We start from the raw sequence: 15,224 nt of genomic DNA, 5'->3' as shown, positions 1-15,224 counted from the left end.
AGAAGCACAGTCCAAATAAAGTACAAAGAAACATGAGCCAGGAGCTTTAACTGAAAAGGGGACAAAGCTGTCGTAACTTCGAATCAGGGTTAGCTAAAGTTGCTCAGCATCTCATCCTCTTTTTAGGAATGTGTTGTGCTCAGTTAACTGGAGTATCTGTGATGTCGTTTGGGGCTGTTGGTCATTTCAAGTGCTACATTTCAGAGTACTTGTCCGAGTGGTTACCATTCGTAAGCCTTATGGTCTACTATAGCCTCTGTACCTTAGTCTTTCAATCATGTTTAATTTCACTTGCGTAACGGTACTGTACATTTAGGAGTATATTTCTTTTTTTTTTAACAATCTGCTTATTAATTATTCACTTGTTTATTTTCATCTCTATTTGTTTATTTATTTTTGTTTGTTATTAATGACGTATATTCAGATTTATTTACTGGTATCTGATATCAGTTACGCATTATAAGATTTCATTTAAAGTTTATTAGTATTTCATATATATTCAGATTTACTTATTGCTATTTAACATGCATCTATTCAGTTCGAATCCTTTTAATTTGTTCTCTCTATTTTGTGCAGCGGTGCAAAATAATGACTTTGATGTATACTGATAAATAACCATTATGAATAAATAAAAATTTTGTATAAGAAGAGAAAGTCCTAATCTGCAAAAGATTGCTGGAATTGTTTAAGCAATATTGAATAGATAACCATTAGAAGAATATAAAAACCCACCGTTACATATTACTGATATAACTTTTCTTTCCCCATACAATGATTAGCGTTGGAATGATCCTTCATGAAGCAATCATTAAAAACTGGTAGACACCAGGAGCCTCCGCCATGTTTAGTGCTAGCACCTCGGAGCAGGGGACGCGCAAAGGTGGATAAACATCCGGTTAATACCGATACCAGCCATATAGTTTTGACTCCAGTTTTCTTTTTTCTGGACAGTACCGTTTTCTCCTCTTTTCGGCGGAGAGCCTTTGGGACCTACAGGAGAGAGTCTTTGGGCGGAAGCTCAGGCGGGAAACTTGGAGACTGTGAAATTTCTTGTTTCAAGAGGAGCCGACGTCAATGATGGTGGTGGTATGTACATTCTGCTGTAGATACATTGACGAAAACGTGAATGTTTATGTTGCGGAAAGCGTTCAGAATTCAGCAGGATTGGGCCAACGTTTTGCTTCTGCCTCTACTGAACGTTGGTCATTTCCTGAAAGCCAACTGAAATTTATGTCAATGTCTTTTAAGAGAAAAACATACTGAATTACATGCTGTATATTTTCAAATTCAGTTTACAGTATTTCAGTCAGCAGGCACTGCTCGGCAGGTCTGCATAATTAGGCTAGGCTATGTACTTTTAATGTAGCCTGTTTGCAGATATGATAAAAGATACGTATCGCAGATACTTCCATTCACATAATGTATTCGCAGCCCTTATTGGCTAATGTTTCAGGAACGCCATTATGGAAAGCTGTTTATGGTGGACACGTCGAAGTCGTCAAATTTCTTCTCGATTCTGGTGCAAACCCCGATGGAGGTAAGAGTTGTTCTGGTATTTCTGATAATCGCATTGCTCTGTTAGATGTCGTTTCATCATAATCAGTACAAATCCGTCAATTTCTGCACATTTTTATTTTTGCAGTATTTTTAGTTTCCCCGTACGGGGATAGTGCCATCAGTGCACCTCATTCTGTGCACAGTAGGCATTACTTAAGCTTCTTTGCAGCGTCCCTTCGGTCCCTAGCTGCAACTCCTTTCATTCCTTTTACTGTACTTCTGTTCATATTCTTTCTTCCATCTGACTTTCCAACCTCTCTAGCACTTGTCTCACAGTGCAACTGCAAGGTTTTCCTCCTGTTACACCTTTCAAGCCTTCTTACCGTCAATTTCCGTTTCAGCGCTGAATGACCTTATAGGTCCCAGCGTTTGGCCTTTAGCCTAACTTCTATTCTCTAATAATGTTGAAATCCATTGTTCATAAAGAATTCACCGTCTTGTATTTTGAATATGAAATGTTATCCATTAGATGACATCCTTAGCAAAAGAGAAGAAGACTAATACCTTAAGAAATATCTTGTAGAAAAGGCTGGCAGCATTTTTCCAAAGCATGCAAGAAAAGCTTCAAGCAATAACGAAAGAACTAAAGTTTTAAACTCTGATGTCTCCTACTTCAGCCGGGAGCTCTGCTCGAGAAGTCTGTGTTCTCTCAGATATTATAATCCTCGGATAAACGATTCATGTCAGGAGCTGCTAATAAGGCTGAGTGGAGAATGTTAGTTCCTCAAACGTAATCAGATATCCCCTACTTGCATTGTAATAAATATTTGCATTACATTGTATTTTAAAACGAACAGGATAATATTTATCCACCTAAATCTAAAATATGCTCTCACTGTACTCTAGTTTGAAGTATGGTCTTCCTAACATGGATTGTAGAAAAGGTCAGAGGATGCTACCTATAAGTACCTAATTTCTTCTCTGTTTAGAAGAATAGTGAGAACAAAGGTATTTATGCATAATTGTTAATAAGTATAAACCCTGCGGTTTACATGATATGAGAGCAGACTACAATCCTAACAATATTTCAAGATGAAAATGTGTCGTCTAGGTAATGGCTATCTGTTATCTAGTTGAGTTAGTTCTACAGTAGGAGAAAGGACCGAGTGAAGTACAGGTTCCTCTTTCTAGGGGGCGAAGCCTATTTCTTCAAAGGCAGACTCGTAGCGCTAGCAGCCGAGCACAACCGCCTCGATATTCTCGACCTCCTGATCGCAGCTGGTGCCTCTCTCACATCTCAAAGAGGTAAGAAACACAGCATGGAATGGCTTCATTATATGCCAGCTTATTTCTCTGGTATTTAAGTAAATCTATCTATTTCGGCAGCAGGTAATATTATTTTGTGATGTCGCTCAAGTTTATATTTACCTTCTGGTATTATTATTGTTATTAAAAAATACACATAGTAGCGTGAGCTTTGAAATGGAGAAACAAATCCACAGTTAATTAAAGATAAATCTCTACAGAAGGCTTCTGGGGCTCTGTTCGATCCCCCTTTTATAATACCGTAGTTAGGCACTAAATTATTCTTTCTGTAGTCGGATGCTAAATTGTTTCCTCTGCGTGCCTTTAAGTCTTCCTGTATTGAAAAAATAATTGTGGCGAACACCGCTCCTAACTCAAAGCAAGAGCGTCTCAGCATTTTCACTCTGTTACAGATGTTGCGGACATGTTATACGGAGCAGCCAAAAATGGTCACTTAGAAGCAGTTCGTAAGTTGATCAAGGCCGGTGTTGATGTGAATTTTAATGATGGTAAGCCCATATTTTGCACTTCCAAGTCACTGTTATCCTTATTTTTTATTATTATTATTATTTCAAGGCTGCGGGTTACATACATTTAGAGTGATAGAAATATGTGTGGCTCATCTGTTTATCTTTTAAGTTTTATTTTGAAAACAAGAACCTTCCTGCAAATTCTTACTAAGCAAGAATTTTTCTTAACATCTGCAGGGGTTGCTCTGCTCAAAGCAGCCCAAACGGGACACTTAGAAGTCGTCAAAGAAATTGTAAAAGCTGGAGCGGATGTCAATATGCGCGGAGGTGAGTGATGTTTCAAACGGTAATCACTCGGCTCAACTTTCACACATACTGACATGCAAAGGAGCAATCTTCCTTACATTAATACTACGATGGGTAATCGAGCAGTTATGCTTGCACTAGGGAAACTGACAGTCTTGACCTGCTTGGTCACAGCTCATCTCTAAACAGAAGAGACCACTTTTATGTCCTTATATTCACAATTTCAGCGAATCTTTGGCAAGCATTTACGAAGACGGATGGCTAACAGGAAACTTCTAGCCCTGAAGGCTCAGATACCTACTTGTACTGTACATGTGAGCTTCTTCACTTGAAGAGCCAGAGGGTCTCATCACGGCAAACATTTTAAGCAGATCAAATTAACATTTTCAACAAACCAGAAGACTTTAGCCATAACTTTAGATAAGAAATCAAAGATGGTCGATTACGAGTAACTGTAAATTTAGACGAGTTTCCTTAATGCTGCAAAACGCAGGGCCACAAAGCCAATTGCTGGTTTTTCTAAATGGCAATTCAGGGTACATTTTTCATTTACATATATGGTGTCATAGAAATAAGAAAATTAATTTAAACATTTTCAAGGTGCATGTAGACCAGCTGTTAAGTGTTAGCATGTGCATTATTCCCCTAATAACGATTGGGTGAACAAAAGATTTTTTACTCTCTCTACCCACACTGTAAGAATACCAGTCTCATTAACAAAAGGTTGGCTCATTCACCAACCTTTGGGGAAATAGAAGACTTGTAGCGAAATCAAATAAGTCATTAATTTGCAATTTTCCTTTCAGTGATACTTTGGTATTGAAAGATATCTTTCTGTTTTCAAAAATGACTAGGCTGGATAGTAGACGCTGCCGGACGAGCTGGTCAGACTGAGGTGATGAAAGTCCTCATAGAGGCAGGCGCTGCGAAAGAACATTTGGGTATGTATTCACTACCTCTTTGAGTTTTAATGGCCGCAGTGACATACAGACACTCTTATACCCCCGAATCTGGAGAGGAAACATGAAGGAAAATCTCCTCAGTCATTTCTTTTGAAATTTCAAGACTCATAATGAATATCTGAAATATTTGGAAACATGTTTAGAGATCTCTTCGGCCATTACATTACATACAGTTTACCGTATGCTCTTATTGTAGAATTGTTTCCCTGTTTCCTTCTAACTGCTCATTCGTTATTGTATCTACTCCCATGTCATGAATATTTACAAGATTACTATAGAATCGTTCATTTGTATCTCATTCTTTTTCTTGTTTTGATGTTGAAAATGGTTCCACATTGACTTAAGTAAAGTTCAGTGACCACAAGAATGAAATATATTAGGTTGATTAATTTTTTCAAGGTAATCTGTTCATTATATTTCCCTTTTCAGGTTGTCTTTTCCCCTATTTGCGGTTCATTCTCTCTACATTTCACATTGAATGCTTTCATCCTTGGTGTTCCTTCGATACTGCAAGTTGATCTACAAAACTGACATTTCATTATTTGAGTGATCTGTGGTAAATTTTATTTTGCTATACTGGCTGCCCTTGTAGTCATATAAAGGCTTAATTTGAATTCTACAATCAAACAACCAATTGAAACCTTTTTTGACTGCATGAGTAAACAGCATAACAGTATCTTGAATGCTGTTGGGGAGCCGTCAAGTGCTGAGACCACTTTATTGTCCAGTACAAAAATCTGAAGGAAGGCCTGATCATATCTCATGGGAACTGGCCATTGCATTCCCGGATACACTCAAAATGTAAGAGATAAGATGTAGAGTAGGTGTTATCAGAGTAAACTTTATGTAATTCTGATATATCACTCAGTGATACCAATAATTTAATTCATATTACAGATTCTGCATTGCACGAAGCTTCAGGCAATGGACGTTTCAAAACTATGAAACTGCTGTTAGACAACGGAGCAGATCCCAATTATGGTAATGTCCCAAAATAAAGTTCAGTTTCTGATTACATTCCATGTACAGTTCAGTACCACAAATAATAGGTACTCTCTTTGTTGGCTGTTGTGCCTCATTAAGACTTGATGCAGGTAACATTGTTTTCAACTATTAGTAAAGTCTTTTATGCTTCATTTCACAAGGCAAGGACTTCCACCTCTCCTCTTCGATCCGGCTTTGGACTGGCAAACATTCTCGGCAGAAATTTTTATTTAAGAAATAATGAATAGGCCCATGAAAACTAATCCTGCTAAAATTGTATTATTTTTGAAAGTGCTAAGACTAATGTATTGAGGTTCATAGTCAAATCACACACACACACACATATATATATATATGTATGTATGTATGTGCATGTGTAAAGAATCTACCGGTCACTGTTTACCAGATAAGTATGTAATTGCAGTAATCACAATGCCCTCTTTAACTTCTGGAATTCCTCACACTCCTTAGGTATGCCATTGATCTAAATGCAAGAATAATAAAGTAAGTCTGATGTCCTTAGCAGGATTCGAACCCGCACCAGAGTATCAGAATGAGGTCACGTGACCAACCTGACCACAAGAGGGATAAAAGTCTTTTGCCGCTCATTCATACATATACCTGTCGAATTCAGACACGTTTAGTAGAGGTGGAATAAACCCAGCCTCACCATCATAGGCAAGTGACGTGACCTTGTTCTTATTCTCTGGATGTGGGTTCGAATCCTGCTGTGTTCATTAGAATTACTTCATTTTCTTGCTTTCGGATCTAAGGCATTATAGTGACAAGTGTATCCAAAAAAGAATTCGAGAAATTAAGAGGGCATGGTGGTTATTACAATATATATATATATATATATATATATATATATATATATATATATATATATATATATATATATATATATATATATATATATATATATATATAAGATATAATAATAAGAATAAGTGGAGGTCAGGAAGATGGAGCAACTGTTGTTCATATGGATGGTGGGAAGATGGAAAAAAGTTAATTATATAGATATATGGAAGTCAAATTAAGAGACGGTGGATGGATGAGAGAAGAGAAGAGTTGTCGAACAGATGAAAATAAAAAGGCAGCTGGTTTCACTGAAGAATGGAAAAAAGATTTGAATTATATATGGAAGCCAAGGGGGGACTGTGTGAAGGCATTATTTAGCAAACTCTCCTTAAGAGAAGTGAAGTCTGGATCTTAACTGCAAATTAAAGCAAAGAGGGTAAAGCAGTTCAGATGAGCTGTTTGCATAGTATACGTAGTATAAGAAGAATTGGTAGGGTGAAGATTGGATACACAGAAATGATAAAACAGTTAGCATAGGTGGAAGGATGACTCACAAAATTTTGAGAAGGTACGTTCAGGTGGAAGGTATGGACAATGGTGAAAAGAGAGTATAATTCAAAAGTGTTATGAAGAAGAAAGCTAGTAAGACCTAAAAATGTTTGGATAGGTAACATGAGTTACTGGAAAAGAAAGGCCTTCATATCCAGAAAATGAGGTTTTGCATGCAAGGCACAGGAGAATGACACAGTGTGTGTGTGTAGGGGTTCAAAGCAGTGCTGAAGAACAAGCAGTGCTGAAGAACTTTGTGTATAGGTTTATAAAGTGGCAAATGTTTGGAAGTTTCACCGAGCAAAGGGTTAAGCTATGATTCAAAGGTTAAAAAGTATGAAGTGGAGATAACCATTGAGTCACTCCTTTGATGGGAAATAGGATATTATATATATATATATATATATATATATATATATATATATATATATATATATATATATATATATATGCAGTATATATATATAATATACATATATATATATCTATATATATATATATATATATATATATATATATATATATATATATATATATATATATTTATATATATGTATATATTTATTTATATATATAGCCTATTTCCCCTCAAAGGAGTGACTCCAGAGAAAAACAACACAATGCAATTATACGTCTAATATCCTAATGTCACATTCTGTCATACAATATTAATAAATTAAACAAGAATCTACATATAATAACAAAACAAAATCCTATACTTATGTACTTTCATTCGTACCTATTTTGTATTTTAAAAATGAAGCTCTTAAGATCAAACCTTCAAAAAAACCCATATTTTTTCCCAACAGCCGGCACTTTGAAGGCTGCAGCGACAAGCGGAAACTTGGAAATTGTTAAATCGCTGCTTGACGCAGGTGCAGAAATCACCTATGAAAGTAAGATATTCCTTTCTCCTTATCTGTGTTAAAGATATTGTATTCTCAACAGTGTAGTCAGTCCAGATACGATGTGTTCAATTAGCCTGCTGAATATTAGGTAGGATCAAATGACTAACATTCTGTTTTAAAACAACTATACGAGCCATCCTAGTCGTAGTTAAACATTATTCATATGGAACAAGGGCCACCGATTTGAAATTATAATCTTTCTAAAAATATGGCGTTCAATTTGAAAGAAATTACAGAAGATAGTAGGAAGTACTGAAAGAAGAGGTCAGTCAGAAGAGAAAAAAAATTGTTAAAGTACAAGATGAATTGTTTTAGGGTCGTAATGCATTGCATCTTTGCTTGAACTTTTGAGGTTCCAATTACACAACATTCTCAGTGAGACTTCCATCGCGATAGTGTGAGGAATGAAAGATCTCTGGAAGCAAGAAGTTCGATAAATTTATACATTTACTGCATACTGGTATTAAGCAAATGTGGTCGTTCTCAGGGATCAATTGCGATTACTAAAGTTCTCTGTCAAAATAAGATTTATGAAAAACTGACAAACAAGAAACCATCTGCCGATGGTCCAAGTCATAGCTGCTAATGTTAGGAAACTGTTTTATCTAAACGAGATAAATCACTGGCAGAAGCAGACATCCACACCAGAGAACATTGCTCTAGCAAAGGAAGGACAGATGACCTAAAACAGCTTGCGTTTATTTTATCACTGCTATAAATATATGAGGCCTTATGTATAATACCTAACTTCCATGCGGCATTTGCCGACACCTTCATTAGATGTTTGTCAAAGGTGAGACGTGAGTCAAAGGTTACACCAAGTATAGTCAAAGCTTCAGACTCATTCAGCAGTCCCATCCACTTGAAGGGGAGGATGGCGTGAAAAATCAGGACGAGATCTACTAATCAACGATGTTTTTGTTTTACTGGAGTTCAGCCTTACACCCAAACGACTACACTAATCTGCTCCAAGTCACGATTGAGACTGTGGACAGCTTCATTTCTCGAAAGTGGAGATTGTACAAGTGTTGCTTCATCGCTATACTGAACAATCTTGTTTTCCAAGTAAACAATCATATCACTTGTATGCACCAAAAAACATCGTAGTAAGAACAGTACCCTGTAGAACACCAGACACAATAAGTCTTGGTTCGCACCATGACCATCAACAGCAACTCGGTGCTCACTACCTGTAAAGAAATCTTGAGGAAATCTTAAAACATATCCACTGACTCCAGGGCTGTGACGTTTAAGAATACCTGCCTTATGAGTTACCAGAGCGAAAGCAGCGCTAACATCTATTTGAATTACTCTGCACTCAAAACTCCTGTCAAGGTTCTCCTGCAAGTGGCAAGTCAAATCTAAAGGAGCATTGTAGGCACCTACCTGCTTTCTCTGTACATATTAACTATTAACTAACAATTCTTTGGATTTCACAGACTTATATAAGGACTTGAAAATAAGTTTTTTTTTTTTTTTTTTGAGAGCACAGGGAGAATAGAAATAGGCTGTAATTTCTGCAGTGTACAGATATGCCTCTCTTTGGAGCAGACACTGCACTGCTAAGCTCGCGCTCATCAGCAAAATTATTACATCGACATAAAAAAATCTATTGAATCTACTAATGGTGGGAGACAACACGCTAGAAACCTTTGTTTTAAGAAATAAAGGGAAGAACCATATGGATCATTTCCTCCCCAGCTATCAAGATTATCAAGAATTTTCTTAACGTCCGTAGAGTGATATGCAAATTTGATAAAAATGGATTCAGGATGACAAATATCAGAGAAGGGGACATCCTCAGCTGATTGCTTAGCTTCAAAACCTTGGTGAAGCTATTCAGCCTTTTCCTTGGGGCCAGTAACCAATCCACCATCATCTGTTAGTAGTGGTAGGCATAGGAATTGTATGATAATAAGTCACATGTGAAGGAAAATCAGACGAAAATTCAGAGATATTTGCCTCGGGTGGGAAATTCATTTCAGTAAAGGCTGACAACAAATTAGCACAACAGAACAAGGAATTCCAGTTGACTGCTCCTTTACGTGTGTTGTTCTGCATGTTGTAGAACTTGTATGGGGGATTTGTTATAAATGAAGTAAGGAAGTCCTTTGATATTTCTTGCACATATGCCACATATTCTTTTAATAGTCTTATTCCTTGTAAGAAAATGTTTTCTTAATCTTGTGTATATTCACTGTAATTCAGTGCAGAAATTGCATTCACCACTCCTTAGAAATTATGTTTTATTATATTCATATTACCAAAAAAATCTTATCATTGTGATATTCCTCGCATGTCTCGCTATTTTCAGAACGAACTGGATATCCTTTACACTTTGCTGCCAGTAAAGGCCACATAGATGTTGTTGCTCTATTGGCTGAGCACGGTGGTGATATCAACGGGCGCCTGACGGAGGGTAAGGCATTTCTAGTCACTCGGGATGCCACTTGTCAGTAGAGTTGCAACATTCCTATTAGATCGTTCCCTCTTCTGTACACGAAGGAAAACTCCAATACTTCATGTCATCATGAATCCAGTTTTTGCTTCTTTCAAAGAACCTGAGTCTGACTCATTTTCAGTTGGCCCATATCCGTCTATCACTTTCAGAGTCCTTTTCACCTGTGGTATTTGTCGTTTGGTGATTGAAAGGAACAGAAATGCATCATTGACTAGCACCATTACTATCAAGACTGTAAATCTGATGAAGAACATTTTCATAAAGGAACATATAAAATTTACTTCACAATCTCCATATGAGGCTACCACCAACTATGTCTCTAAAGGTGTTTGTAGTTAGTTTGTTTTGCTTCAGCGCCCCTCCATTACCAGTTGCATTGCTCTGTCTTTATTTCTCATTCCTTCCTTTTTTCTCTTCCACCTGGCTGTCCATCTTTAGCTTTGTCCAATTTTCACCCCTCAAAAACGAACCCCCTTAGACTACCCAGGGAATGTAAAAATGTCTCACTTTGTCATTGGAACCAACTTGTTATGTTTAACTGGAGTATTATTAATCTTTTCTTCAAGACACGTGGATGGACTTCATTATAGGATCCGATTTCTATGGAAATGGATGGACTGTTATGCATGTGATCGCTCGATTTGGATACCCATTTGTGAAAGAGCTTCTGGACCTTGGAGCCGAGATCAACGTGAAAGATGCCTCAGGTAATTGGGAAAGTCATGAATTGTTTCATTTGTAACTTTTGGCTGATTCCACGAACGGTGAACGATGATGCTTATTGATTTCACTAAATAACTGTCACGAGTCTGCTCCCACGAATTTAAAAAAAATGTGTAGCTTGTGACGACCTAGAACAGAGGGACCTCCAGATGGACCTTGATTCTGTACATTATCCGTCAGGTGATGTTCAGAGCTGGAACTACTGAAACCCCTAAAGCAGGGGTTTTAGTAACGTCGTGGCTACTGTATTGCCGTTGGGTCGTGATCACATTAAAAAAAACTCGTATTATTTCGTAGGACTCAAGGTAAACTTTGACTGAAGTCATAAATGGCCCGTATTAATTTCGTAGCAAACTCGTAGCAAATCTAGATAACGTAGCATATAACTCATACTATTATCTGTACAACACTTGGACACTTGTGCTCATACCATACCCGATTAGCAGATAATTTGTGGGAAAATGTTAGAACACTCGTACATGCTCACATTACACTGTAGAACCGTATGAGTCAACCCTAGTATAAACGAGTGTTTGTGAAAGAGGTACAAGAAAGTCAAAGTGAGTTATGACATTACCAGAGCCTGCAGCTCACGGCTGCATCATAAGAATTTTGAAGATGATCGAAATTAACCTAACACCTCAAGTTGTTAAGATAATCTCAGAATGATCAGCCGATACATACTGTAATGTGGTGTACAAGTTACCACTAGTTATAAATTCGTGGTTACTCCAGCGATAACTCAAACTCATGATATGGATTTCTGTCAAAGGTAGAGTGACTAGAATTCGAGACGAGCTTAGTGCATCTCTTGTAATTCTCGCAAGGTCTCTTGTTGTGATGGAGTGACCATACTGTGTTTTGTCTCTTATGTAAATCGCTCAGTTTTTCTCTTAATTCTCTTTTATTCTTGGCTACAGGGAATACTCCTCTGCAAGTTGCAGTTATCTACAAAAAGCTGAAGATGGCAAAAGAATTTTTGAGGTTCTGTATCGATGCACTTCATGTTAATAGCGAAGGTAATTTATTGCTTAGTTATTCACTTTCTCGTTGCATGCTCTGCAGCCACAACAATATTTTTTTTTTTTAGAATATTTAGTTTATGACTTTGATGTTCTACATGCTTTTTTTCTTTTGCTCGGCTAATATAAGGTAATAAGGAAAACACAGTTGGTTATATGATAATGCAGAGGGAATCAAAAGAAACTTAAATACAGAAAAAAATCAAGTTATGCTTCATTGATTCGAAAAGGTAACGTAAAACTTTACTTTAAAACTGTGATTTTAATACGCCAGAGTGGTCAGTATTGTAAGCGTGAGTTAGGTTAGGTTTGGTCATTTTGTGTTTGGTAAAAGCTCTGCTTTCACTCAGTATTCCAAGATTAATCGTGTCATGAAAATCAAAAATATCATATTAACGTGAGTCAAAAGCCAAGTTTAAACAGTCAGAACTCTTTCTCTCACAAAAGGAAATACTGCATTGGCTCTTGCGATGAAACTCACCCAGGAAAACACAACATTCACAACAGAGCAGCAAAGACTGATGGCTGCCATCGAAGAGACCTTCCCAGACGGACTGGCTTCCACACCTGATAATACTGAAGGATACGAAGCTCTGGCAGAAGAATTCTCTGCCTTGTTCAACAACAGTTCCGCTCTGAAAAAACGACTGAGGTACATCTCCTTCGACGAATCGGACATCAGCGTTGCAATTTATTATATCTTTTTAGAGGAGAGCATAAGGGAATTACCTAAGACCATTGAAGGTAAATTACACCCGTCTTCCCTTTCATGGTGGGATTTGAATGCGATCACGTGCTTGAGCTAAAATCTATCCATAATAGAAAGAGTTTGTTCATTGTTCTATGTATATATAAGATTGACTTGTTCCTCATGCACACACGCATGCACACTCACATACTCGCACACATGCACACTTACATACTTACGCACCCACACACACTCATATATATACAAATATATATAAATTGTACATTTTCTGTGTCAAATCTAATGCATCGTTTATTTTCTATATTCAAGACTTGATTATTCATCTATTTCAGATGCTTTCTGCCAACCATCATTACAAAAGGAACATAAAGTATCTATAGGGATGGAATATTTGGCCAAATGCGAATGCGTTCTTGGAGAAGGACCCACTATGACATACACACCAGTCCTGGAAGAAGACAAAGTAATGCCACTTCCTTTATTGCTCTTCAATGCGAAGAGCAATGCTATATCACTGCCCCCCTCTCTCTCTTTCTCTCTCTCTCTCTTTTACTAAATTAAAGTCAGCTGAAACTCATCCCTTGGCTTCTAAACTATATGGAATCGAGCGTAGCAGCTCGTAGTCAAAAAGTAAAAATCTCGCTTAGAACTTAGAATTCTTCTGCCATTTAGTCAGACCCAGCTTCCTTCGTTGAATAAGACAAAGGTTCACTTGACAGCTAATTCTTTGTCGTCCCTTAAGAATCACGTTTGTTTTTCTTTGTGGAAAATACAGTGGTTTTGTCTCCCTAAAATAGAAACTGGTAATGTAAACTGAAAAGTGAGTACGTTTTCAAAAGCAACCTTTCTGCTGTAATTAATAATATTTCCTGTTAATACCCTTCAAATGCATTCATGGTAGTTGAAATCAGATAAACCGTTGACAGTTTCATTTCCAACTGACAAGTTTTGACTGTTCCTCGAAGCCTTACTCATGCAACGATTATCATTTTCTCATGTTTACTTTGGCATTATATAAGGAAAGATTGGACAGCGTGACTGCTGGCTGGAGAAGTCTTATACCCTTTTATCCTTCCGCAGTGCCAAGGAGCAACATCTGGTCAAAGTGAGAAGCCGACCCAGGATCCGCAACACCCTCATCATAGACTAAGAAATAGCTTTGTTCTATCCCAGGTACTTATTTGTAGCCATATTAATGCGTTCTTCTATTTACTGCATTTAAAACAAATATCTGTGGTAGACATTTATACATCAGCCAAAGTATTCATAATCACTGAAAACCTTGTGATAGTAATTCATGACCTATTAAATCTCTTTAGATTATAGAGTCATGAATTATGAAATAATGGAGATCGAAACCTTAAAAAATATTTGGCTATGAAGTTTTACTCTGTCAGATTCAAAAGTAGTGATGGATTTAGTGTACAATGACTTTCTCTCCTATTTTATGTGGAAAAGAATAATGGCCACTTCATCGGCGGTCTTGGAAGATATTGTTTTCCTCCTCTCCTGTCAGAGGAGAGGACCAAACAGCCTTCACAAAAAGGCTGTGCTTCAGTGTTTGTCCAGCAACCATGCATAATTTGATTACAGTTGATTTATAACTGATACAGAGCACTGTCCAACCACCGAATTCTTTTACCGGCAAAAAAGCGTTGATCTCGTAAATTTCAGCATTTTTTCACTTCTACCAAGACACACAAAAAGCTACCAAATCTCCTAAATCTTTGTGAAATCTTTAACCGGAAATGAGTACCCTTCATTTATCTTATTGTGACTGGCTCGATATCTTTAAGGTAAGGAAAGTCAAATAATACTTCAATATTTTTTCCACAGTGGTTAAGAGATAGTTAGAATTTATGCGCTTCAGTGATTGAGCTTTCCAACTGAAAACTGTGTACTACATATTTTCAAGAGTACTTTAATTGCAAAACGATTTCTTGTTGGTTTACTAATATGCAAACTTGCATAATGTTTCCATTGTTAGTATTCCTAAAAATTTCATAGTTATGCTAAATGCAAATTATGTGTTATCATATAAATCTGCTAAAATACTCGTATTCATTACTCCCCATTATGGTTTAGACCAAGACTGAACGTGATGCTGTGTTTTATCACAAAACATTGCTTTATAAATTGTTAAAGTAGGGTAAATTCTCATAAGTTATTTTGTATGTGGCACTGTCCTCAAGTTGTCTCAACAAATTGAAATCAGACAACATTTATATATTCTGTTCAGAGGAAATGTCAATAAAATTGATCTTAGATCATATTCATGAGCTGCAACAACAAAGAAACTAACCAATTAACTCTGTTGTTCAGGGAAAGAAACCTTACAACACTACAAGTCCATGCCAGGGCCTCAGAAATCCTTTTACAAAAAACAGGACCTTCATAAAAGAATAAATAATTTCCTGTGGATGATAAAAAATAGACGCGTATAGATCATTACCTTGATTAAAAGTTAAAGTGAAGTATACCTTAGTTTAACCAGACCACTGAGCTGATTATCAGCTCTCCTAGG

The 15,224-nt window shown here is 36.9% G+C and overlaps 1 protein-coding gene across 1 annotated transcript in view; it reads left to right on the top strand.

Moving 5' to 3' along the window:
- Positions 1–14,752, top strand: part of LOC136830913 (putative ankyrin repeat protein RF_0381) — a 25,217-nt gene extending 10,465 nt beyond the window's left edge. The window contains exons 2-15 of the mRNA XM_067090886.1: positions 952–1,086; positions 1,454–1,537; positions 2,689–2,802; positions 3,216–3,311; positions 3,510–3,599; positions 4,433–4,519; positions 5,438–5,521; positions 7,687–7,773; positions 10,100–10,204; positions 10,813–10,953; positions 11,890–11,988; positions 12,439–12,735; positions 13,033–13,163; positions 13,781–14,752. Coding sequence (XP_066946987.1) covers positions 952–1,086; positions 1,454–1,537; positions 2,689–2,802; positions 3,216–3,311; positions 3,510–3,599; positions 4,433–4,519; positions 5,438–5,521; positions 7,687–7,773; positions 10,100–10,204; positions 10,813–10,953; positions 11,890–11,988; positions 12,439–12,735; positions 13,033–13,163; positions 13,781–14,026 — 1,796 coding nt within the window. The 3' untranslated portion in view covers positions 14,027–14,752. The remainder of the gene's footprint in view (positions 1–951; positions 1,087–1,453; positions 1,538–2,688; positions 2,803–3,215; positions 3,312–3,509; positions 3,600–4,432; positions 4,520–5,437; positions 5,522–7,686; positions 7,774–10,099; positions 10,205–10,812; positions 10,954–11,889; positions 11,989–12,438; positions 12,736–13,032; positions 13,164–13,780) is intronic.
- Positions 14,753–15,224: the final 472 nt, after the last annotated feature.

Source organism: Macrobrachium rosenbergii, chromosome 47, assembly GCF_040412425.1.
Source record: "Macrobrachium rosenbergii isolate ZJJX-2024 chromosome 47, ASM4041242v1, whole genome shotgun sequence".
Lineage (NCBI taxonomy): Eukaryota > Metazoa > Arthropoda > Malacostraca > Decapoda > Palaemonidae > Macrobrachium > Macrobrachium rosenbergii.
The sequence above is the reverse complement of the archived record's forward strand: the minus strand, read 5'-3'. Positions and strand labels throughout refer to the sequence as shown.